The 25,731-nt window shown below is 38.6% G+C and overlaps 1 protein-coding gene across 2 annotated transcripts in view; it reads right to left on the bottom strand.

The window, feature by feature from the left end:
* Positions 1-12,307, bottom strand: part of NCAM2 (neural cell adhesion molecule 2) — a 277,680-nt gene extending 265,373 nt beyond the window's left edge. The window contains exon 1 of one of the 2 annotated variants that reach the window (XM_068180672.1): positions 12,090-12,307. In XM_068180672.1, coding sequence (XP_068036773.1) covers positions 12,090-12,141 — 52 coding nt within the window. In that variant the 5' untranslated portion in view covers positions 12,142-12,307. The remainder of the gene's footprint in view (positions 1-12,089) is intronic. The other variant, XM_068180671.1, reaches the window with a different exon arrangement.
* Between the last annotated feature and the right edge of the window lie 13,424 nt (positions 12,308-25,731).

Here is a 25,731-nt window from a genome sequence, read left to right as displayed (position 1 = left end):
GACAAAACAACTAAATATTTATTTAGGTAGGAATTAAACCTTACACAAAGGTATTTCAAGAACAATTGAACCCAGACTGACAATATGATTTTTTTTTTTTTTTTTTTGCATAAAAGTGTATCCTGTGAAAAGTAGCTTTTGCTTCACTGTGCAGTTTTTTCCTAATAGCTGCTAAGAAAAGCTTATATTCTCATTTCTGCTGTTTTAGTAATTCTTTGTCATAGACACGTGCAGCTATTTTTAGGATTGAATTTCAGAAAAACATCGGGTAACAGAATTTTAAGAGCAGGGGTTGTCTTCCAGTCTTATGAGTGCTATGTGAGACTTTATGTAATGATTTCATTAGGAAAATAAAAATCATGGAAGGGGTTGTAAAGCACTGAAACAGATTTCCCAGGAAAGTGGTGGAGTCACCATCTCTGGAAAAATTAAAAAAATGTGTGAATATGGCAGAGGACACGGTTTATTGGTGAACATGGTGGTGATTCTGGGTTGATGGTTGATAAATTTAAAGGTCTTTGACAACCTTAACAATCCTATGATTCTATAAAAACACCTCTGAACTATGAAAACCAAACACTTTGTTTTAGCAGACCTACCCCTTAAAAATGAAAACAAAACAGTAAAAAAACCCATTAAAAAAAACCCCAAACAAATAAACAAACAAACAAACAAAAAAACTGAAAACACCTCCACCATCGACCAAGAAACATCTCTTGTTGGAGGAGAACCTCAACCTTCAACGAACACTCAGGGTTTCTCCTTCTGTACTGCCTGAGTTTCCCATCTCCCCCCCATTACAACACTGGTTTTTTTGATCAAATGTTCATAAAAGTAATCAGATAATTCAGTCATTTTCATAGGTAAAAACAGACCATCACTGTAGAAACAGGATTTTCTACAGGAAGACAGATAGGCATGTTACTTATTTAGTATCTGCAGGTCACAAGAAATAGAGTTGGTGTAGTTATGAACAGAAATGTTTTTTTCTGCAGTGATACCTTGCATTGACTTACATGTCTAAAGACTAAGAGTATCTAAAAACCTTTGAGAATACTCCTCAGTGAGCTTCACAGTCTGGAAAATAGTCACAAACATTTAAGGTGCAACAAAGCAATATCAACATTCACTAATAACACTAAAAAAGAGTAAGATTTCCTTAGAATAGCTTTCATAATATTTACATGATGATAAAATCTTTCTTTTCATTTTCTGGTACACTCACTGGCTACAGTTATCTGTCCTGTTTTAAAATGAGCACAGAGGAACAGAAATCAGAACTCCATCTAACAGCAGAAGGGCTTTTCCCTGGAAAAGGATGCTTTCTGGGATTGCTTAGTTGTGTTTGTTTTTTTCCTAATCAGATCATATGTAACTAAAAATGCAAAATGCAAAAATGCAAGAATTAAAATATGATGCACAGAGGAGTCTATTTCTTTTCATCACCATTTGTACTTTTTATTTATTAGTTTCCCCAGCCATATCTGCTCTTTTATACAGCAGATAGTGTTCATTCATGTACCTAGGATCACAAGAAAAAAAAAAGGCTGTCAAAGTGTGGCACAAAGGGCTACATAGAGTGAAATAGGTGATTCCTGAGATTTTAGAACACAGATAAGAATCTTTTGATTTAAACTACTGTTTGTAAATGATACAGAAATTTGAATAGAAGATCAAAATTATTTTTAAAATTAGCAGCACATACAAAGGCCATGCACTCACAGAACTGAAAATCACTATCGTGACAGTAAACAGAATTCTATACATTTTCTTCCAAGAATGGTGAAATCAGAGTAAGTCTACCATAAGTTTAGCAGAAACACCACCTCTGAGAGAGTTCTCAAACCCAGCAACATAAATTTTTGACATACACAGGCTCTATAACCCAAAGACAGAATTCTAATTCACAGAAAAGCAATGCACAGATGCTAGAAAAGATTATTTTGACTAAATGCTAAAAGCTGTTGAACCCAATGTGTGGAATTGCCATAAACTGGCACAAGTCCCTAGAACATCTGATCGCTCAGACAGTGGCACTTACAGACCTGCTGCATGACCTGAATACTGAACACCTAAAGAACAATTTTGACCAGTGTCACAAAGCTACAGACCAAAACAAACAAGTAAATCAAAACTTTCAAAAACTCAAGCAAAACTGAGTGATGAATTTTCATACTGAATGCTAAACTTCCCAACACAGTTATAGCCTGGGCTACAGCTAAGTGACCGTGATGATTAGTTGCAGTTTTTGCATATGCTCCCAGAGGGAGTAAATGAAATCAGTAGTTTAGAATATTTACAATGTATCTTTAGATTTATTATTAAAAAGCACAGAGAAAAATATGCTTTTTTTGTCTTGCACTTTGTCCCTTGAATAGACTCTGGCACACTAGAACATCCCTTTCGTTTCCAGTTCTTCCGTGCTCTTGGATTAGCCCCACACTTTTTCAGCACTACTTATAAACATGCCCACTACTTAAATACCCATAAAGTTAGAGTTTGATTTTTCTATTCTTCACTGAATCAAAATTCCCACATACTCATATGGAATTTATACAACTCCTGAAAGCTTCAATCAGACCCTGAAAAGTGCAATCAGTACAACCCCTGAAACACTTGACTTCAGTGGGAGTTCCATGGCTGCAGGGTGTGCACAGTTCTGTTAGCAGAACTCATCTCACATAACACCGTTTTCTTAAAATAAAGGAAAATAAAAGTCTGGAGACGTGCTATTCATATTATACTACAGACAGTCTCCACTGGGAAAAATCAGCATTAACTTTTGCTTAACTCTAAATTTGGGTATTGCCCCCCAACAGAGAAAGCACAGGAGCACATGTGTTGCTGCATTTATTACAGACAGCAATGCCCAAATTGATATAATTCATCTTAAATTCCAAGATGAATAAGACAAGATTTATAAAATTAGCATTCAGGAACAAGAAACCAAAGAGAAAGCAGCAAAACCAAAGATTCTGTTGCAAAATAGAGATCCCTCATACCAGATCATTCAGGTGACTAGCAAAAACCAGGTTTAAATGTTGTGCAATGTTGTCTTTGCATTTCTCTATTATTGCTAAAATAATTTTAAAAATCAAATAAATGCAAAGAATTTAAGGCTGCACTTTGTAAGAATTGTTGAAGCCTCACTTTAAGTGCTATATGCAGTTTTGGCTACCTCAATATAGGAATTATATTATACTATAGAACATCCAATAGAGGGCAATGAGGATTGTGAAGGCTTCCCAGGAAAGTGGCCACAGCACCAAACCTGACAGAGCTCAAGGAGCATTTGGACAATGTCTGTGGCACATGGTGGGATTGTTGGGGTCTCCAGCACAGGGCCAGGAGTTGGATATTGTGATCATAGTGGGCCCCTTCTAACTCAGGATAGTCTATGATTCTGAACCATCTTGAGACTAACAATACTTCTTCCCTCCTGTCCGTATGCTACAGAGTCACTGCTTTTTTAATCAGAAATTAATTTTCATCCTGAAGGGTTGGTTGTTTTGGTTTGGTTTTAAATCATTCTATATCCATTTACTCATGCATCAAGCTTTGTTTTAAAGTACCTCTGCTTTTTCCATATGCTCATCTCTGGGAATCATCTTTCTAGCAATCAAATCTCTCAGTATTTATTTCATCAGGATTTCTGCGAGACCAGTTTTAGCCCTCGCCTCCTTGTAAAGCACAACTTGCAACACTGGCTATACTGCAAAAGAGATGCTTACAACCACAGAAGCTTTTTTAAAATTGACCTGATACAGATCAGCCTAAAATTCAAGTACTTCACATTATTATTTGTTAAATTAAAATAACCATTACCAAAAGGGTAGGAAAATAAAATGCTTTAAAAAAATCAGGGAACTGCCTAATAAGCAAAAAAAAATTAATTCACTGGAAAGCCCATGAATATAACATGTAGTTCTGAGTCCATCACATAAGAGATTGGCAGATTCTCTGTTATGTGCAACTTGGAATGCCAAAGAAGAGTCAAATAAGGAACTGGTATGACTCCACTACTTACAGCACCACAATTAAAGGACTGAACATTATTTTTTCGGACTTCTTTTTCTCTTGTGTAAGTTGTTGACACTTTGTACCAAGCAGTTCAAAGTACCAGCAGATTTAAGAACAAATTCACACAAAAAAGATCTGCCAAGATTGTTAAGGAAGATCACACAGATATAACCTGACATGTCCCTGAACATTGTAGGTGCACTGACAGAAGTATCACACTCTTCCTGTTCTGTACTTACTTGCTCCTTTGTGACTCCTGCTTTGAGTCTCTGTTGAGGTCACTGGAGTACATCAATCTTTTTCTGATCCAGTAAGCAGATCAGTTTATGAGTATGGTATGTTCAAGAACTTCTTAAAAAATGCTGTATTATGATAATCCAGATAACTGGTCTCCAGTACATTTAATATGTCCTCGTTTGCTATCCTCTTCCCCATAAATCAACTACACTGGATCTGTAGTTTATTCTGCTTTGACTAATTAAAATAACAATGTCATAATATTGACACAATACAATTGCACCTTGATTACATATATCCTGTTACAATTAAAAAAATGTATCATCAGTTAAAGGAACTGTTCATAAGAGGCAAGATTTCCTCTTCCCTCCTATTTATATCTACCTGTATCACATCTCTGTGCTTCTTTTTTAAAATACTTTATTATTTTAACCATGGACCTGAGTTCATGCAAGCCAAATTCAGCTGCATCACAAAGGTCTACAAAAGTTAATGGGTTTGAAATTACTTGCAGCTTGACTGAATCTGGTGCAACATCTTTTAGTAGCAAGAAAATTGCTGGCAATGAGTGTTTTTAATCTGAATTCATACTATGCTCCAAATGGCACCTCTTGGCCAAAGGGGTCAGGACAATGACTTCTTGAGTGATTTCCAAGTATGAATTTTGGATCACAGCTGGTATTGCTCCTTAGACTATGACTGCAATGCAAACCATCAGTTTAGTATTAGCTAATGGTAAACATCATCTTGAAAATAAAAGTTTCATTTGCATCCTTTTAAGTTATTCATAAGCTACAGCTCTGACTATTGCTGAATTATGAGGTTATTCATCAACCTCTGTCCACTGTTTAGCAATACTACTCAGATAATTAGAACACCAAATGAAAACCAGTGCAGCCTTCTAAAGTCACAATATAAATTTTGTAAGGAGGAAAAATTTAACTCAGCAAAATGAAAATGAGCCACTTGTATTTCCTTCTCTTTTTTTTTTACCAAGAGCCACTACATCTTAAATGAACATACATTAACACATCAAAGATCTATAATTTTTATAGAAAGCTAGTTCTTGAAGGAACTTGTATAGTTAAGAGGAAATTTATTTCAGTAATGACAGGCAGGACTACCAAAAAGGCGGCCAAAACCTCCATAGTACTACATGCTGCTTCCCAATTTTATCTGGATGCTATGCATCCAGAAACTGGATATTTCAGACAAGATTGTGCTCGGACCATGGAAACTAGTAACTAATTACACCCTTGGTTAGTAGATCTCCAGGCTTGCCAAACAGGTTTCTGAAAGACTTGTTCTCTTCATCCTTTTTTCAATGATCTTTATGCACCACATTAAAGAGCAGATGAAACTAAAGAACTGCATTTTTTCTGTTCCAGAAGAGGCAGGAAGCAGGTAAAACACATCAGCAGGTGTTTAGCTGCAAGTTTTTAGCCTTCTTCTTAAGTAGGCAGAAACAGTGTAATTAATTTTTAGATGATATACTTTACTGTCACCTTCTTTCCCAGATTAATCTACTTGAGACAGTAAAATAAATGCTTTTAAAGAACTTGTCCTTCTCTTCTCTCATGCAAACACAAACCTAAGTCAATGGATAGTCTCTTATGAATAGAATTAGCAGAGTTTGGCTACAACAATACAATGACTCAGCTTGGAAGGGACTTTAAAGATCGTCTCATTCCAACCCCACTATCATGGGAAGGGACACTTCCCACTAGACAAGCTTGCTCAGAGCTCCACTCAGCCTGGACTTGAACAATCCCAGGGACAGGATCCACAACTACTGTGTGAATCCGGTTCTAGTGTCTCCCAAATGGCAATGTTCACAGATATCTTAATATCTAAGTAATATGTTCTAAATATCTCATTCTGCAGTAGATCATTAGACTTGTAGTTCAGGCAATTACTCCCATACATTCATTAATGATCCAGCTGTTAATGCACAAATGCAAAGAGAAATTTTCTGTTAATCATAATTTCCTCAATCATAACAGCAGCATAAATGGACAGCGTTGCCTATGTCACGCTATTTCAAAAATAAATGCTGGTGCCCTCCTGCCATTTCAAGAGACACTTTCACATACTCCAGCGAGCCCACTGGAATCAATGGATTCCTGCTAAGAATGAGCCTCTGGTTTAGTGCTTCCATGGAGCCACTCAAATGCAGGACACTCAAAGGCTTGTCAGTCTTGTGAACACAAGGATTTCTAACATTGTTGATGCTTGTATCCTTTATGTCCTTTCCACATAACTTTTATTAACACTTACATGTATTTCTTTTCTAGTACACAAGGATTTTAATAACCTAAGATGTCACCACAAATAGCTGTAACCAGATAAATTACTCTCCCTGTTTTTTTTTCTTTCTTTCTATTCAATAAATTAAAAGGTAGGTTCTCTGCTCATCTACAGAATCAGAACAAAAACAAATCAGAAAAATGTCTTATCCATTTAATGATATCATCAATTAATAGATAAGAAATAATGCAAAAATTCAGGCATGTAATAAAAATAAGAACCTTGGTACCTTTATTTTTGAAGACACCCCATTAAATATGCTATGGCATAACAAAAGGCATCTGAAGAGTACCTTGCTTTCTTAAGTTAACTCTTTTGTTTCCTGATAGCCTTTAAAAATATATAAACACATTCAAACAGTTTTTAGAGGAACTGAGCTACAAAAGCAATAAAAATATTTTGTTAAAGAGTGCAGAATTACATCACTGAAGCTGGACATCATCAAATTCTTGAAGTAACAGCAAGTAGTGTTCTGAATGCCATATTTAATACTAAAAATTACTCTGAGTTTTAAACTAGTCACCAAAAATTGAATATTCTAGTCAAATACCTAAACTACAAAGCAGTTAAATACACCAAGGGGGAAGCCATGACACTATGTCAGATTTAGGCCATGATTAATTGCTTAGGCCAAAATAAAAACTGGTGTTAAAATAAGTTACCAATAGACCTGGATCTAGTCTATGAGACTCCAATAAGCCTCCAGATTTAAATACCTCAGGTTATCAGCAAGTTTTTCTGGCAGTCTCTCCTATTTCTGAATTTCAAGAGACATTGAAAATGAGAGTCAAATGACCTGCAGAACTTCAGAATACACGTCATCAATTATCAATTATAGTGCCCTTACTTCTTAAGGCAAATGTATATGCTAAAAAAATAAGCAAACAAAAAAGAAAACACCCACAAAAAAAAATATACAGGTAAACAAATAAAATATCTTCCATGAATTAGTTGAAATAAATGGTTTAAATCCTGAATACCAGCCATTATCCAGATTCTTTACCTGGAGAAGTTCAGATCCTACTCTTTCAATAATAGATTTTCAACTCACGCACACACAAATTACAGTGAAGTTAAAACATGTGTTTCCCAAAATGTCATATTAACTTGACTCAATTGCACTGGAATCAAATGGCTGAATGTAACTGGATTACTGGAGTAAATTGAAAGAAAATCAGTAGGTAAACATGAACCACTTGCAAAAGGTGCCTCAAAGAAAAGGTCAGTGAAAGGGCAAACAAATACTGCATTTGTTCTCAAAATATTTTTTGAAGAAGGTGGCCATGAAAGGCAAATAGTACATAAATTAGTCTTAACAATCCAGCAGCATTCCCATATATAAAAATAATGAGTAAACTAAATAAATGTGTTGTGCTGTAAGAGGAAAACTCCAAATTATGCTATCCAACCTCTAAGAATTTAAAGCTCTGTGTCTATGACTTTATTGTCCATATGTTTCATGATTTAGGGTTACTGCAAATGATAAAATTATCTCTAATTCCATTTGCATGAGAGTGCATGAAATAAAGCTCTCTACATATTTCTCATCTACCTCTTTTTAAGTCAATGTTCCAGAACTCCTCATCAGTTCAGATATCTTTTCAGGCAGATATTTTGATTCTCATATTTACCTAAAGAAGGTAACTTAGCCTAAAATAGAAAAATCAAGCATGATTTTGTCAGATTTTTGTTTGTTTTAGAAGGATGAAAACAAGAAGGAAAGATAACAGCTGTATTTTAATCTTAATGCAGTTGTACAAATCAACTGGTAGAAAATGTCTAGTTGAAGTCTCAGGATCTGCTTCAGATTTCAGTGTACAATCAAGAGTAAAGTAGTAATTCCACTTAATCCAGTAAGCAAAAACGTTAATTTCAAAAATTCCAAATGTCATGGGTTCACTACACAAAAAGCAGAAAGAAACAAGATTCCAGAGTGTTGGTGAATAAGACACACATGCTGGCATCTCCCTGGGGAAAAGTTCCTTATTTACAAGCAGTACCTTTAAAGCACTTGTAAAGAGAAACTCTTCACAAAAAACAAGAAGAAACTTCATACCAAAGCAGTGAAAAGATGCAAGTTGAAGCACAACATATTCATTCCTATATATCTCCTGGATGACCACAAAATAGATTGAATTCTACAATAAAAACATTTTCTACTGCAACTTAAAAAAAAAATGCTAACCTAAAGAAATGTGTATTATGCAGAGTGGTAAAAAAATAGGATTTTACAATTTGGGAAGGCATCTATTTCATCAACTTCAAGTCAGTGTCCCCAGACACTGGAAAAAACCAAGGAAGCTTTATTTATCACCACCTATCTTAAAAGGCAGATTTGCAGAGTGCAGTATGCTCTTTTTTGGTTTGTAGTATGGTGGGGAGACTGTGTGTGTGTTTTGTTTCAATTTTCATTAAAGCAAAGCTAATTCAAGCTCGATAAATTGTCTGGACAGCTTTGAAATGTTAAGAAAAAAAATCCTTTTGTTTGAGCATAATAACACTGCCAGTTAAACTCCTCCCTTGTGTTGAAATTAGGAGAGGGAATATTTGGCCCTGGTAGATAATTATGACATTCATAAACTCTTAATGTAAGAGGCTGGGGGAGGGGGTGGCTGTCTACTACTTGTTCTCAAACTGATCTGATTTTCTGGAACAGAACAAGTACAGCACAGTTCCCTCTCTCCAGTCTTAAACACCAGCACTTCTAACAGAAAAGGCTTCAGTCATTCTTCATAAAATCTACTGCTATTATATCCTTCAGAATATAAATCCTGAACCTAAGAGTTTCAATATTTCCAAAGCAAATGATCCAAATGTAGTTACTGACTTTTTCTTAGACATCCAAACTATCTAAAAAGTAATAATCATTTAATACTCACATAATAATGTCTTTCTTAAAAACAAACCAAAAATTTAACCCTCACAAACACCACAATCTTCATTTGATGATGTAAGTGTTCCTCACCACTGCATTCCCAAAAAAAAAAAAAAAAAAAAAAAAAAAAAAAATCCCAAGAGTTTTTGGAATAGCCTCTCAAATAATTTGATTCACATCAAGAAATTCTCAAGATTACTTCAAGGTAGTGTCAAAAAAAAAAATCCCTCACTTCAATAATGCTCATTAAAATTAAAAATAAATGAACTCCCCCCCAAACACCACTGCAGAAAATGCCTCTTCCCTAGCAACCTAAATGGGTATATTTTCCATATGCAAATGTTCTCCCATTCTCATTTACTATGTCCTGTTGTGGATTGAGGCTGCACGTTTCTGTTACTCCTACAGTCAGTTAAAAAATTGTACTCTGCCAATGAATTTCCCTTCCTTTATTAAAAAAGAATAAAATGAAGCTGTTTCTTTAAATTGAGGGAAATAACTTACTATCAATATTAGGTTTATTCAGCTTTCCTCCTCTTCTTTCCATCCCCCTCTCACACGTATCCTATAATTTTTAAAACTCGGTTTAATAGCATCTGTAATTTCACTCCATTATTTATCTCCTGACATTTGAGATAGTAAGATACCTAAACTATGCAATCCTCCCACGCTGCAGAAATCACATTTCACAAAGTCGCTTTCTACCCTTCCTCCTTTGGAGGAGTTGCATTCCGCGTCTCTACGCACATCATTACACCCAGGCAGATCAATGAAAAGCCTGTAGGAAGCTTTCCCGTTCTCCTCCTCTGCCATCCCAGTGCCGGCTGTACCGAAAAGCCTACGGAGCGTTCCCGAATCGCTGCTCCTCGGAGCACCCCGAGGTGGCAAAAGCAGGGAAGCATTTTCTGTAGAAATTGAGAGCACCTGGTGCTCTCTTTTTATTATTTGTCGCCGAAAAAAACCGCCTGGATGGTGCCAGGTTTAGCCACAGATGCATGGAAGGAGACCTTCGCAGCTGCGGTTCTTAGTACCTCAAGGCATCATGCCTGACCACCCCGTACCTTCCTTAAGCGCGACAAATCTCGCTGCCCCCGCACAGGACACCCTGGGGGACACATCCAGCCCTTGCCAGCCCCGCACAGGACACCCTGGGGGACACATCCAGCCCTTGCCAGCCCCGCACAGGACACCCTGGGGGACACATCCAGCCCTTGCCAGCCCCGCACAGGACACCCTGGGGGACACATCCAGCCCTTGCCAGCCCCGCACAGGACACCCTGGGGGACACATCCAGCCCTTGCCAGCCCCGCACAGGACACCCTGGGGGACACATCCAGCCCTCGCCAGCCCGGGAGCGGCGGGGCGAGGCCGCCCCGTCCCGGGCACTCCCGGTGTCGCCGTGGAGCTCGGCCGCCCCCTGGTGCCCGGCGGCGGCAGCGCGGCCCGGGGCCGGCCCGCGCCGCTCCCGCTGAACTCCCGCTGGGGCGTTTGGGCTGGGTGGGGTTTATTTCTCCCCTAAAACCTCCTTAGGAATTGGGGCCGCAGCCCACCCCCTCAGGCGCAGCGAAGGTAGCCTCCCACAGGGGAACGGGGCAGCGGGAGCGGGGGCAGGGACAGCTCCGCGCGGCTCAGCGCCCCGGCCGGACGCCGGGAACTTGCCCGCGCAGTTTCCAAACACCGCGGTGGTTATCCCTCACCCAGCGGCTGCGCCCCTCCCGGCTCCCCTTCCTGCCCAGTCTCTTCCAAGAGCACAAATCCTTAAGTAAACACGCAGGGGACATAAAAAAAAAAAAAAAAAAAAAAAAAAAAAAAAAAAAAAAAAAAAAGCAAATAAATAGCTATATATTTATGTCAGCCCCAGAGAACAAACCAAACCCCGTGGCCGCGCCACAACCCCCGAGTCCGCGTTTCTCGAAGCACTGTAAGTATGCATATAAATAAACATATATATATATAAATATATGCACATACAATATATGCATATGCAAAGGACGAAGCCTGCCCGAAGGCGCCAGCCCCGTCCCCCCGCACACACCTGCCCCCGCGGCGCTATTCCACACCTGTACACAGCCCCGCAGCCCCGACAGCGCCCTCCCCTCCGCGCCACCCCCGAGCCGAGGGCTCGGTGTCCCGGCAGCGCACGGGAAGGGTCTTCCAGGGGGGAGAAATCCCGACAGGGAGACTTCAGGTCAGGTTTCTCATAGACTCTACCGCCAGCACTTCTCCCCGCTCCTAAGAACGAAGCCTGCACTGCCTTCCCCGCGGGCAGACGCGGATTTTGAAGACCAGTGCTCGGCAGATTTTGTGTAATCGCTTCACCTCCCTCATACATTTATCGGGCACAAATTAAAAAAAAAAAAAAGGCAAAATCCTATGCAAAGCAGCTAAATGCACTTAGCACAGTCCAGATTTTTTTTTCCTCCTTATAAAAAACACCTCTTGAAGACTGAAACGAAAAAAAAAAAGGTGGGAGATGAAGCAAGTTTTAGGTCCTTTTTAATTTGGTTCCAGGATAATGCATTGCTTTTATTTTTTTTCTCCGTTTCTTTTCCGTTAATTTGAGCGAGTGCACAGCATAGGTAAGAATAACAATTAAAAGGGGAAAAAAGACAAAAAAAAAAAAAAAGGGAAAAGGCAGCCGCGCTCCTACCTTGCCCGCTACTGAGGAGCAATCCGAGCAGGTAGAGAGGCAGGAGGCTCATGTTCAGGAGCTCTCGCCGGTGGACAGTTCCAAGTCAGAGGATGCTCGGCCAGCCCAGGCAAACCCTGCTCTGCTTCTGCCGCCGCCGCTGCTGTCCGCGCAGCCCCGCACCCGCGGAGCGCCGCTCGCCAAGTGACGGCCGCGCCTCCCCGAGCCGCGCTATATCGGCGGGGCCGCGCCGCCGCGCAGGGGGCGGGCGCACGGCGGGCCGGCCGATCCCTCCGCCGCACACGCACCCCGCCACAACGACGAGCAGCAGACCCGCAGATTCCTCCGCCGCTCTGAGAGGCGGCATCAGGACCGGAGCATCCCACCCTGCATCCTTCCGTGCATCCCCTCCTGGATCCCTTCCCTTATCCCCCCGTGCATCTCCCGCACGCCCGCCTGCCGGCAGCCCCCCGCGGGGTAAGGCGGCTCCCCTCTCCTCGCCGCCGCAGCCCCTCCGAAGCCCGCTTTCCCCCCCCCCGCCGCTGACGGAGGGGACACAGCCTAAAACGGGGATGCGGCGGCTTGGTGGAGAATCCCACTGGGAAACCCCCAGCATCCCGGGAGAGCGCGGGAGCGGCGCTCCGGCTGCCCGCGGGCGGAGACGTGCCCCGGGACTGGAGTGGCCCTGGCACACTCTTTCCCCCCGGGAGCAGCCGGCGGGGGCTGCGCGGGGGCTGTGCGGGGCTCGGCGGGTCCCCTGCTCCGCCCGCGGGCCGGACCGCGCCACTGCGTCCGCGGGAAGCGGGACCGCCGCGAGCCCCGCGTACGGGTGCGTCTGTAACTAATCCCGTCGGGTTTATGTTCATTCAGCTGTCTAGGAATTCACTTGGTTTGACTTCTGTTATTAGTCCAGAGGGGAAACATACCTCTGCTATTCACGGCTGCGTGAAATAAAACCGATAAAAAATAAATTGCTTACCGTTTGGATGCTTTGGTGCTGTCTGGCTGAGGATCAGCCTTTCCTTCCTTTGTAAGGAAAAAAAACCCGCAACCTGCATAAAGGGGTGGTTTTTTTTTTTCCAGCTTGACTTTGAAGAGGTAATTCTTTTTGAGGGGGTTAATTAAGCTATAGGCTCCAGAGCAGGTTCCATAAATTTGTCACCTTACCACCTGTATGATATATGGAAGGAGATATAAGTAGATTTATATTAATGTGAAGCAGTGATAGTGAATAATAAAGGATTAATCCAAATTAACACATCCCTAACATTTTTTCCCAAGCCTTCCCTTGCCCTTTTCAAGTGGATTTGGGGAGGATGAGGGAGACAAGAAGTCCCTTTGCAGCAAACTAATATGAATGACATGATCAGTATCTCCAGCTTGGCTCCTGCTGCACAGTAGTCTACAAAATTCTGAAATATAGGAAGAAGAAATATTTTTCTGGGAAGAACAAGATAGGGGATAAAGTCCAAATTCTTTCCCCAGAGGGTGGTTTTAGGACACTTAGGAATGAAACAGAGTGAACAGAAAATTCTGGTAGAAGGGAATGTGAGGGTTTTTTTGCCATTGATTGGTTGATCTACACCATGTAAATCAGAATCATGTTGCTCAGCTCCACACCTCACGGTCCTGCTCTTAAGCTAAAGATTTTGTAATATAGTATAAAAGGAACAGATTCATGTATATTTAAGGGGAATTGAACTGATATTCCTCATAAAGTTTTGGAAATCCAAAATATGGCAGACTCCGCAAAGCCTTACAGGTCAGAATGGGATTTATATTTAGGAGGTGCTCTGCTCATGAATGTCGTGGGAGATGCTTAATTGCAGGAACTTTTGGCACTGGCCTTTAGTGCAGGTTCAGAAAAGCACAGCAGAGAAAATTTTTTTTGGTGAAATTTTCCCAAGTGTAAAGGTTCCATTAGCCCTAGTACCCAACTACAAAAATAGATATCATTAATAAATTAATATAGAAAGGTAATGAAAATGATTATTAGACAAAAACCTTAAAATGAAAATAAAACTTGCTTCGCAAAAATCAAGAAACTCTCACTATCACGTGGGTAGAATGCCAGGTTTATCCAATTTATCTTTAATGTTTTGGAGCATTTCCATCCAGCAGAAGTGGAATAATTAGAGAAAATAAAAGGAGAGTTAATAAATAAAACCAAATAACATGTACACATACCTGAATATCTATTATAATCTGCCCTATAGTTGAGGGTCAGAAGCACCTTGATCTGCACAGGTTCAAGGTCTGAAATCCATGTACACATGCTCCACCACAACACAATACAGAAGCAAGTAGGAGGTTTCTTGTTCACAAGAATGCTGCTATCCCAAGTTTGCTTATTTTAAATAATCAATATGATGAGAATTTCACCAGTGTCACGTCTGAGTTACTAGTTCTTGCTCCTTTGAAATCAGATGAGGATGCTTTTCTTCCAAATAGGATTCCTTGTCCTGAGAGCTCTGCCCAGTTACTTGTCTGCAGCAGTCACCAGAGCACAACATATAGGCTGTCCACAACACATTGGTACAGCATTTCCAAACTGTTGTCAGTCCAGCTTTTCAAGGAAAAGAGGAACATGCTTTTCACTGCTCTGAAACAATGGAGTAAAACAGCAAAAAATGAGTATAAAGCTCAAAGATAATCACATTCTTGTAATACCGCTGCGAAATACAGAGGCCTCCCTGAAAGAAGAGGCAGCAAGTGTTTTGCCCATCAGTAAGCATGTAGCTTAAAGTACTCTGTCACATATCCCACCTAAAAGGTATGTTAGGGTATGTTTAGGTCCCTAAACAGACAGAGAGAGGAGGAGAGGAGGGGACAAAGTACATAAGTATGCAGGGTTTCATTGTTTCTGCTGCTTATGGAACAACTCATTTGTTAGAAAATAAAGATCTGTAAAAAAAAGTGTCCCAGAGTGAACCACAACAGCAAATCATGCTGAGATCACACAAATGGGGATTAGAGAGATGCAGAAATAAAGCACAAATTTTCTGCCATCCAAATCTATATGACTCTTGGTGTTCATGACCATACATTAAATTAACCAAAATATGAGAATTTCAAAGTGCTGTAAAACATTAATTGGTACCAGTAACAGACAGACCTGTATTATTTCCCATGCTTTGGCTTATAGCATTATTCCTTAGAGTGTGCTGTTTACTGGGGGGAAGGCTGACATGGAGTTTAATGGCTGTGCTTAGACTAGGGCACGAGAAAACATGATTTCTGGATAATACCGCACGTATAACAAATATGCTGGCAGAAACCAAGCATATAATATGTAAGTTTTAAAATCAAGAGCAGAAACAAACTAAAGTGATTGTTATCCCATGTGAACTGCTAAGAGGAGCAGCATCAAGAAGTATAATGATCATTCTGCTGGGGCAGTTATTTCAAAAGTGAGGAAGTCAAACTTTGATAGGTTTGATAGGTTATCAAAGCAATTAAAACGCAGCTCCAGTGACTGGAAAGTCTTGCCAGGAAAATCTCAGGGGAATAGAAGGGAAAGTATTACCTAATGTTACCAATCACGTTTGATTGTACCTTAATTCTTTTGGGGTATCACACTCAGAATCAAAGTGGATATATTTGTAACTTCCCTGTCGTTCACACAGTAGCCTCCAGCTTTCACAACTGTGCTATCATGTGCAGTTTTTTTCCCACAAAGATTTACTAGCTGTGAAGTTTGCAAAAAGACAGCAAGAATTAATTTTCCCCCATGTTGCTTACTTGTTTTGCTCAGTGAGATTATTTATACAGGAGTCTATCCTCCCATATGAATAAAAGCAGCAGAATTAGGCTCTGGCAACAGAAACATTTCAAGCTCTCATCACTGTACTTGAGTCAGTTTACAAGAATTGAGGATCTGTAAAGTTGCTGTGACTGAACTTGTCAAGAAACATCTCCATGGTGTTTCTACAAGGATTATTTTATTTTTAAGTTGATTGATGATTGCATGTTCGATGCAAATGTAATTAAATATAGAAACTGAAATCTTGGTGATGATTTGATAATGGATATTTATACTGAAATACACATTCCCCAATGGACATCCAAGTTGCCAGAAGATCCAGCTGGATTTGCTTACATTCCTTCAAAATTTAAATGTTAAAGGAGCACCTTAAAACTAGCCGATAATTTTAGGGGAATGTATGGCAATGGCACACTTACAAAAAAAAAAGGACAGAGATCGTGTATCTGAAAATAACTGGTGAGGAGTTGTAAGGAAATTGGCACATCTTGTATGTAATTGTCAAATGTTTTGGGGGACAGGAAAGGAGCAAAAAAAGGAACAAAGAAAAGACAAAATACCCCTTCTTAGCAGCACAATATGTTGCCCTTGCAGGATAATGCCTTCTGCCGATAGGGTAATTTTCAGAGGAGCTTATGAACCAAATTGCTGATCATCTCCAAAGTGAGTAATTATCCCAACTAGGATGCTTTCCTATGAAAACTGCAAACACAATTGAAGTGGCACTAAGATAAATTATACAACAGTGAACAGCAGCATTATTGTGGTGAGGAAATGATGTGCAATAAACAAAAGAGTTTCAGAAATGTTTACTCCACATTTATGTTTCAAGTTCTTATAATCTTATAGGGACTTCCATAAAGATACAACTTTCCTAAATATGTAAAATTACTTTGATTGTGGATAAACATTTTATGAGAAAGAGACAAACTCATTGTTTCCACTCTGTTTCAAGTCACTTTTAAATAAGGAACTCTGATGGAGAAACTGAAAACAAACCTGAAATAATTCAGATACTAAGAAGAGATTCACAGATTTGGTGGGGGGGGGGGGGGGAATTCTTTGCATCATTTCTGGAACTGAATAATGACAAGGACAAATGTAAAATAATTTTTTCCAGGTAAAGACAGCTGCTTAATTTTTGGAGATAGCAAGGTTGCTGGAAGTACAGTGTGCTAATTTGGTTACGATATAAAACATTATGCTGACGAAGAAATCAATACACTGAATTTATATGTCTGAAGGAAGCATTGTACACTTCTGTGTCTGGTGCAGCAAAAGTAGCATTTGAGAGACAAGACAAGTTAACTTCTCTGGACTCTGGAGGCAGATTTCCATATGTTCAATGTTCCCACACTTCTGTAGGTGTGACTTTGTTCCTCTTCTCAGATCAGTCACTCAAAAACCATGAACCAGCAACAGTAATTATCCCATCACTATCAGGTACAGATATTTGGGCAGGGTTATGGACATGTTTATTATTTTACCTGAGAATGAGACTGCCAGTGGTAAGATGCTCCAGCTGGCTCTATATAATTGCCCTCATATTCAGCAACATGGCAGGTGTGTACTTTTTTATGGGTACTTATAAACAGACTTTTTCATGGTAGTTCCCTTCTTTCCTATCAGTTAGGAGTGGTTTATATCATACAATTTCCAGAGCTTTCTTTTCTTTTTTTTTTTTTTCCCCTAACTCGGTAATATTATGACTGCTACCAAACAATGCTTCGTAAATTACTACATTTCCTTAACTCATTAGAACTTTCACCTTCATGCCTGACAAGTGTAAAAACCTGGTTTTAGTTACTGAAGTTCCACCATCTCCTCAATGAAACCTATTCCTCCATGAACTGTATTACCAGATCATACAAGTAATAATATCTGGTTTAGTGCAATATCAGTTAATTTAATTGAAGGGACCTTCAAAAATATTTTATTACTGAAGCACTGAAGAAGACACAACAAGATTTTCTGGCCTGAGCCAAGATGTGCAGAAGTTATTTCAGCATGTGGAATAGTAAAGAATGGTTGCTACATGGTGAGAATTTGAAGAGCAGTTGTTTTTAAAGTGGTTGTGTGTGCAAAACGCAAACCTTTTTCAGCTGCTGTTCTGTGACTGTGAAACTTGTTCCCTGCAGTGTTTTGAATCACGACAAATTTCTGAAGCATGCAGAAAAAATTTAAATCACCCTTATTGAGCCATCCATGCTTTCATTAAGAGAAAAGACTAAAACCATACAAAACTGGAGACCAAAGTAAGGTGACCTATAGAATGTAAAATTAGACCTAAAGGGGAAAAGTTTATGGATGCCTTTGGGTTACATTTCTATATTGTGTTGCGGGTGGACTGGAAGCCAGACATGAGCTGGCAGTGTGTTTTTCCAGCCCAGAACCTGCTGTGTCCTGGACTCATCCAAAGCCCCGTGGACATCAGGGCAGGGAGGGGATTCTGCCCCTGTGCCCCGCTCTGCTGAGACCCCACCTTCAGGGCTGCATCCAGCTCTGGGCTCCCAGCACAGGAAGGACAGGGACCTGCTGGAGCCAGGCCAGAGGAGGCACCAAGGTGATCAGAGGGATGGAGCAGCTCTGCTGTGAGGAAAGGCTGAGAGAATCTGGATTGTTCAGCCTGGAAAAGAGAAGGCTTTGGGGTGATCTAATTGTGGCCTTACAGTGCCTGAAGGGAGTCCATAGGAAAGATGGAGAGAGAGAATTTACAAGGGTCTGGAGTGACAGGATAAGGGGGAATGGCTTCAAACTGAAAGAAAGCAGGTTTAGATTAGATAGTAGGAAGAAATTCTTGCCTGTGAGGGTGGTGAGGCCCTGGAACAAGTTGTGGATGTCCCACCCTTGAAGTGTTCAAGGTCAAGTGGGATGGCGCTCTGAGTGACATGGTCTAGTGTAAGGTATCCCTGCCAATGGCAGGAGGGCTGGAATGAGCTGATCCTTCCAACCCAGGCCGTTCTATGATTCTGTGATTCTATGAAATATGCTGTACATTTTAATTACTGCCCAGATTAGAGTGTCTGGGATTCAGAGCTATCTGACTACGAGACACCCCTGTTCCCATTTTCATTAGAACTGGGTAATAATTGCTGACTTATATGTGATACAAGTGAGCAAAGACTATCTACAGTCAGCGAAACCTTTATGGAGGACCTAGAAATACATCTTTATTTATATACATTAATAAGCTGGAAGGAAAGGGAACACATAAGTTTGATTTTATTCATTTTTCCAAGTGATAAAAGAACCATCCAATTGCCCACATATCCAATTCTTAAAATGGTCATGATGAAAGTGCTTAGCTGTGATTTCAGGAAGAGATAAACCAATAAATAATGATAGAAAATAAAAAAAACCCATGTTTTTTAGTGCAAGACTTTTATGGAAGCATGTGATCTAAACCCCATAATTTATACTCACACTTATCTTTTAATTCAATTTCAGACCTACAACTTCAGAAGCTCTTATTCATGAGGAGACATCTGCTGTTTTAATGAGATATTCTGAGCTCTTGACATCTTCAAGCATATTGATACAGCAAGTGGTTTCAAAGGTTAACCGTGTTGGTTGCACAACCTTTTATTTCATTATTTTTACTTCTGATGAGTTTTGAAACATTAGAGTGCTCAGTTTTGTTTCTCTACATGCTGTATTTCAAGAATAAAAATTCTTTTATATCTTGTCTAAATGAGGTGATCCCAATTTACTAATCTCATTTGCTTTTCCTCCTGTCTTTGTAACATGTTTTTTCATTCTCCTTCTATATCTGTTATAAATCCTAGTAAGGTGAGGAATTAAGCACACTACTATACATGAGGATGAACTTCTGATTTATAGTGAATTATTTTTACACCCAGAGGTAATGTTTTTTTAATTACTGTCATAGGCACCTTTCAACCGACTTCAAAACCAGATTGCAATACTACATGTCTTCCATAACTTAAGAAAAAATATTAATTATCTTTGTGTAAAAATTTAAAACTTACAAGATCCTTAAGTAGAACAGAAAATTCATTTTTCTTTGCTTGCTTGTTCAGATTTTCAAAATAAGTAATGAATGTTTTCTAATAAATAACAATTTGAGTTGTCAAATATCAGGGTGTTAAGAAATTTGTTTTAAAAAGAGGGGAAAATATTGTATTTTTAAGCTAATCTAGGTTATCCAAAGTACATAGATACATAAAATAGGATTTTTCTTAGGACATTCATAATTTTTCCAGAGTTTTTCAGCCATTCAAGATTTAATTTTTTTTATTACCCACATCAACAGAGTCTGGTATACCAAGAACAGTAGTTATGGAGCAGTAAATCTTGTAGGGCACTAAATTTTTTTTTACTCAAGGAAAAGCTCACTTAAAAGATATCTAATTTAAAACAGGGAAGCAAACAACCAGCAGTACTTCCATACATTGCTGAGAAATGTGCTGAAATCACACTTATCTAAAACAAAAGTGGTTGTGTTTGCAACACACTTGCTTATGCCTTTTTAATGTTAAATTTCTTCTGTGTAGACATAGTTACAGTTAAATAGCAAGAAGTGAAAAATACATTTTGAAAGAGAATTTTTACACCAACTTTGAGGTAAAATATGAACACATTTTTAAAATTACACAAATAGTTTATTTAAAATGTTTGTTTGGGAGTAGTGGCACTTGGGATACTTATTGCATAAAGAAACCTTTTCCATAGATGTCTATGTAACAAATTGAAAACTTGAGAAAATCTACCTGGAATATAGCCATTAAAATATATGAAGGCTTAACGTTTCCTGACTTTTATGGAGTAGACTTCAACCTTCTCAGAGCCTGAGAAAACATAAAGATCTCTTTCTACTGATGTAGTTGTAAATTATGTCCTCAAGGACAGATTTTCCAGGTGATTCAGTTCCTGTTCTCAGGCACACATGATGACCATGCATGTATTCAGACTCTAAATTTGGACAATTCCACAGTGGTAGTTACATCCCAGAACAGCTGGAAGCACAGTAAATGCGATCAATTCTCAGATATTATTTTGGGTCATCCTTCCAGCAATTTCTTTAGATCCAGCATTTAACAATATTTTCAAAATTATCTCTTTCTTACAGCTTTATGAGTAAAAGCCCCTGAGTTCTAGATACATTCTTTGAAAACAAGCAAAAAAAAAATCTCGCATTTGCCATGGACAAAGCATGATTGCCACAGAATATTTATATTACTGCAGAAGAAGTAAGATTATCAGGGAAAACAAGCTAAGAGATCCTTTTTCTGCAACAACTGTGCCAATAACACTGATGAAATCATCAGTTATGCTTTTGACAAGCAAGAGAAATCAGTGTACTGAATGTAGTGCTGTGCTGACTTGTACTTCATGGGAAAAAGAAAGCATGGAGAGTTGGGAAGGATCAATATTTTGCAGAAGGAGAGTTATAAAAAAATATTACATAAGGGACTAATAAAAATACTATTTTTTTTCTTTGAGGATTTTCTGTTTGTTTCTTACATTTAGGAACTCAGCAGAACATAACCAAAACTGATTTAGGACTGGATTGCTCCCTCTGCTCACAGGGGATCAAGATAAGGAGGTTTAAAACACAGAGAAGAATCTGTGTGGCATTGTCCACTTTGGACTCAGGGTACTTATTGAAATAAAAAATATTTTTTGTCTTGGGAGTATCCATGTTGGTGGAAAAGATGGTAAATGAAGAACATTTGGAGCACTGAGTTCCCCAGCACAAAAGAAAGAGAGAGGGGCTGGAGTAAGTCCAGCACAGAGCCACAAGGGTAATTAAGGCCTTGAAGCATCTGATATACAAGGGAAGGATGAGAAAACTGTGAAGATTCAGTCAGGAAAGAGAATTTTCGGGGACAATTTTATCAGTGTGTAAAATTATGTGAGGGAGGGCAGGAAAGAAGATGAAGCCAGAATCTTCTCAACACTATCCAGTAACAGGGCAAGAGACAAAAAGAATTCTTTAAATCTTTCCATAATATTTTCCTTTCTCTCAGCATCCTGGTTGCGTCAGGAACTTTTCCTCCTGTTGAGTGACTTCCATGATGCCAGAGATAGCAGCCAGAGAGAGTGATAAGAGGTGTTCTGGTTTTTCATTTACGTTAATTGCCAACTAAATTTCTACTTGAAAACACTAAGGCAAGGGAAACATGAAAATATTTCTTCCCTTTTTTCTTCCTAATAACATCATTGTTGTGAAATTTCAAACAGTCATAAAAAATGATCAGTAGGAACTCTTGAATTGCATTTTTAATGCATGATGAATTTAAATAATAATAATAATTATTAATAACCTCTAGGAAAACTTGAAATTATTAAAAAAAAAGAAAAGGACTGGTAAAGAAGAACAAATTACTCTGATTTAGACAAATCATTCTACATATTAGAAATGTCACTTAAAAGAAGTCACCCCCAACTCAGACTGTCTAGAGCTCCCGTAGTAAAATAAGCTTGTGAAGAGCCTTGTGGAAAATTATGAGATATCACAACCTCTATCCAATAAATTTTATTTGTTCTTGTGAGATGTCTCTAACCAAAGTAGTGATTCAGCTAACTTTTAGGGGTAAGGTCATCAGCCTTCTCTGTGTTATATATGTTACTGCACAAAAAAACTCTTTTCAGGGTGATTCCTTGATAAGAGCTAATAGACACACTCTGGTTTGACCCTTGATATCCATATCTTATTCTATTTTCCTTAATTCTATGCATTATTCTTCCATTTTCTCTCCCAATTTTTTTTACTAAAATTTGCTAGTTGTTTTCTTGGTATTTTCCTTAATAGTCCCTATTATAATTCTGTTGCCTTAAGATCCTTACATATCCATAAAAGTATGATTTACCCACTATATATGATTGCAGACTATGTTTGCTCTTAATTTTTATACTACTGCAGATTATATTTTGGCTGGACTTTCATGTTGGCTGGGTACTCAAAATATTTTTCTGCCTCCAGCTATCATTCACTGTGCTAACATGGCTACTGAACCGGAGTATGCTCTTTTAAAAAACTTTCTGGTGACCTAAGGATTCAAGAAGTTTGTGCTTATTCTCCATCACAAGAGCAGACAGGCAGCTCATGGAACTGATCTGTGTAGAAGATGTCGTGGTGATGCACAGTGCATCTAAAGTTCCCATGTTGTGACAGACCTTTAGCACAAGAAAAGGCAGGAAGAGTTCTAAATACATTGGCCACTAAAGCCTCAGTGTTAGCATTTTTCAAGGTGTTTCAATAAATATTTCAACTTTATTTGCCAAAATCTTGTTAATATTGCATATGACTTCAAGCCAAACTTTCTATTTCTCACATGACATTTATTTATATTGTCACAAAAATTACAAACCTGACAGTAATATATGGTACAGTGACAGTGAACCCTTCCTGAATATTTCATTGCCCTTCCTTTGATCATTTCTACGTCACAGTCCTTGAATCATAGAATCACAGAATGGCTGGTGTTAGGAAGCGAACACTAAAGCTCATCTCATTTCCATACCCCTGTCATGGACAGGGACACTAGTCACTAGACCAGGTTCCTCAGAACCCCAAGCAATCTGTGCTGGGACACTTCCAATGTGTGGGAAGTGGGGCATCCGCAGGTTCTCTGGAAAGCCTGTTCCAGTGTCTCATCACCCTTACCGGTATTTTTCCTTTTTTAATGTTTAGTCTAAGCCTACTCTATTTAATTTTGAAGCTATTTCCCCTTGTTCTGATGGAATTATTTTGGATCAGTGTTTTGATTGTTGTCTAAATGGGATTTGAAGAGACAGATCTGGATTTTTCTGTCTGTAATCAAATAGAACCTCCTATAGTTGTTCAATATGATTTCAAGCATTTTTCCTATTCTCAGTGAATAAGATTTACACAGCTAAGAGGATGCCTTTTAATAGATAACCCTTTCTCTGAAAGTTAACAAAACAGTCATTCTATGAGGGTTCCTCAATCCTTAAGACCCTCTTGAAGACAAATAGAGAGAAATCCAAGCAGATACTCTCATTTTTTTGTATTTTACTTTAGTGTTGAAAATAATTTATGTGATCAGTTGAAGTGTGAAGTTGTACATCTATAGTTTTATAGCTATGCCACCTTAAATACCAAAATGACAGAATATCAGCATTTGAAAAGAGAAAAACTACTAATCTAGAAAAGAAATTATTTTCACAAAGATATGAAAGTAAATAGAGAGTCAACGTCTTTAGCAAACTAAGATTTTTTACATGTTCAGAACAGCTGCAATATTTTCATTTAAGGGACTAAATTCCATTAAAGCAAGTATTTCACTTCCGTGTGTACTCTACCAGTTATACACTGAGAGGCCAATGACTCTTCAATGACTGAGGATAAATGCTCATTGTCTTAGTGTTTGAAAATCTTCTGCCAGGAGAGGAGATTCACCTCTCCTTGAAGACTAACAGATGGATGTGCACGTTCATACCTAGGAAGGAGATATCCTTGAACATCTAACTAAGGAAATGAGTTTTGCATTTGATTCTAATTGTTGTTGACTGGTTTATGAGTTTTAGTCCTGGAATACAGAGTGCCATAGTCTAGATCTTGTTAATCAAATATTTGCCCCTACTGTTTTTTTGATTGCTTCTAGCTTGGACAATGGCATTGGGATTTGCCTGAAATGCAGTTGCAGATCATGGAAGTCATAAACTAGGTATGTTGCAAGGGACTTTCTGGAGGTCATGTTGTCTTCCCTTTTCTACTTAAAAAGGGACAATTTCAAAGTTAAATTAAATTACTCAGGGCTTTATGAAGGCTACAGAGAGCCTGCCATATTCCTGAGTAGCAAATACAAGAAAGTGGGACAATGAATTTTATTCAGTGAAGAATAAGTAACAGCTGCTGTGCTCTGCATTACGTGGAAACATTTTGAAAGTTTTGTTGGTTTTTTTCCTAATTCTTTTAAAAATTAGTGAATTTACAAACATTTAAAATATTGTTTGATGTAGGAACATCAGAATTTTTTACAGCAGAACAGAAATTTTTTCCCCTTTAATTCTCCTATTTATGAAACAATGCCCAAGTCAATGGATGGCTCAAAAAAACTCCAAACCAGCAGTAGATAACCTGATATACATCCAATATTAAGAAAAAAGATGACAATTGCAGTTTTGTTTATTTTTTACACAAAAAGTCATTCATTAAAAAAATCTTGTTTTCATCTTTAGCAAAACTTCATTACAACTATTTTTTATAAAATTGTGCAAGAAAGAATTATCTTTATTCATTCATTATTCTACATCTTGCAAATGGTGTCATAGTTTCATTTATACTGCCTTCCTTCAAAATGTGTGTATTACACAATACCAAGACAGTATGTCTTCTGTTGCCCAAAAGTATCTGCAGCTGTAAATTGGTCTATGAAAAATTAAAGATATTTTTAATGATAAAATAGTCCTATCTAAACCAAAGAGCATTAGTGATTACCTAATGATTAAGTTATGATTACTTAGAGGTTACCTGGGGGAGCAACATTTTAAAAAACAGAATGATGAAGCACTCCAGAGTTCTGGTGAGAGAAGATATTTCTTTCTTCTGTCTCACTGAGTGCTAGAACACAGCATTCTTCTCAGTTTCAAATATCATAAGGTGAAATGATTTGTTACAGTCAGTTTCTGCTTTCATATACTGCATGAGAAGGACACTGGACACTATTTCTGTTAAAAAACAAAGAAAAGAGAAATTCACAGGACATCAGTGCAGTAACGTCTACATTAATATCTGCAGAGGAGAATTCTTGAGATCAAAAGGTATCTTGACAGTAGCTTCAACTGGATCAAATTTGACAGATTTGAGGTAATGGCATATTATTATAAGTCTGTTTCTATTTATTATTTTCTCATAATTTTAAGTATTAAACTTCATGTCAGTCTTCATCTGTAAGTTTCTGATTCTTGCTG

This window comes from Anomalospiza imberbis, chromosome 2 (genome assembly GCF_031753505.1).
Source record: "Anomalospiza imberbis isolate Cuckoo-Finch-1a 21T00152 chromosome 2, ASM3175350v1, whole genome shotgun sequence".
NCBI classification, from domain to species: domain Eukaryota; kingdom Metazoa; phylum Chordata; class Aves; order Passeriformes; family Viduidae; genus Anomalospiza; species Anomalospiza imberbis.
Note: the sequence above shows the minus strand (reverse complement) of the source record. Positions and strands in the feature narration are given on the sequence as shown.